At 38.7% G+C, this 1267-nt stretch overlaps 1 protein-coding gene across 1 annotated transcript; it reads right to left on the bottom strand.

Moving 5' to 3' along the window:
- Positions 1-296: 296 nt before the first annotated feature.
- On the bottom strand, positions 297-609 carry LOC119239955 (small nuclear ribonucleoprotein E-like). Its single transcript, XM_037504341.2, has one exon. The coding sequence runs from the start codon at positions 590-592 to the stop codon at positions 317-319; it is 276 nt and encodes a 91-aa protein (XP_037360238.1). The 5' UTR covers positions 593-609; the 3' UTR covers positions 297-316.
- Between the last annotated feature and the right edge of the window lie 658 nt (positions 610-1267).

Below are 1267 nucleotides of genomic sequence, written 5' to 3'. Positions count from 1 at the left end.
GAATATCAATGCAAAAATTTTCAACAAAATACTAGTATATCAACAATATATAACAAAGTGAGTGAACAACATTTGAGTGAACAACATTTACCCAGGGATGCAAGGATAGTTTAACACATGTAAATCAATCAACGCAATACATCATTTTTTTTTTTTAATAAAAACAATTCCACAGAATTTATTGCCATCTGGTAATAACATAAGGGTAATCCAAACAATAGGAACAAATGTTTCAGAACTATCGTCCCAATAAAGAACAGGTAAAAAAAGCTAACTGAATTATCTTCACAACCATCCCTCACTTGATTGATCTTTTCTAGTTGGAGACACTTTGGAGCAGAGTAATGTTATCACCTTTCAGCATGATCCAACCCAGTTGTTTTCTTGGCTTTGTTTTAGAATGAATCTCTTCTGCGTCTAATACAAGGTTCATATACTCATCAAAACCAATGACACAGCCCTCTATCCGCATATTCACTTGCTCATAAAGCCACACCTGAATCCAAGATCGATTTTGCAAGTATCTGAAGATGAGGTTGATGGCCTGCACCATCACCTTCTGCACTTTCTGACCCTGGCCGCGGTACACCATGGTGGAAGCTCACAAAGACCACACATCATTTAAACGAAAGTAAATATAAAGATCATATGGTAATATGAATAGAAGCAGAGAACGCATTTACATAATTCAGCACCCTTGTGTTATAAAAACTCCAAGCAAGATGAAAACAGAAAGAACCTACAATATTGTAACAAAAACCACATATTACAAAGAAATCTAATATATATTTTTAAAGATTTATTTACTTATACAAGAACTGGGGTACAGGCCAGAGGCGCGGGAGGGTGACAGAATTCACCAGAGACAGAGCGGGGAGCAGATTAGGCGGATGGACCAAGGACACTGCTGAGGGGAGTAAAGGGCAAGGCAGGAGAGGTCTGTTGCGTGTGGGTTTCTCCCTAGTGGGCTGGGAATCAAACCAGTGCTGCAGAGGCCAAGGACAGCTTCACAGCGAAGCACTCAACCTGCTGCGCCACAGGGGAGGCCCCACAATCTAATATTTAATGGTAAAAAACTGAAAATTTTCCATTTTGCGATCAGGAAAAGCAAGATGCCAATGCCCACTTGTCACCAATTTGTTTAATTTACTAGTAGAGGTTTTGGTTAGAGTAATCAGACAACAACAGGAAATTAACTTTCCATCTCCTCCATAAGATATTTTTGGAAATATTTTAGACAATGATAGTAACTCTCGCTGACATCTTA

This window comes from Talpa occidentalis, unplaced genomic scaffold (assembly GCF_014898055.3).
Source record: "Talpa occidentalis isolate TD23 unplaced genomic scaffold, MPIMG_talOcc4v2.1 talOcc4.12, whole genome shotgun sequence".
Taxonomy (NCBI): domain Eukaryota; kingdom Metazoa; phylum Chordata; class Mammalia; order Eulipotyphla; family Talpidae; genus Talpa; species Talpa occidentalis.
Note: the sequence above shows the minus strand (reverse complement) of the source record. Positions and strands in the feature narration are given on the sequence as shown.

Excerpts from the sequence above, each read along its gene's own strand:
- LOC119239955 (XM_037504341.2), bottom strand. The coding sequence starts at position 592 with ATGGTGTACCGCGGCCAGGGTCAGAAAGTGCAGAAGGTGATGGTGCAG.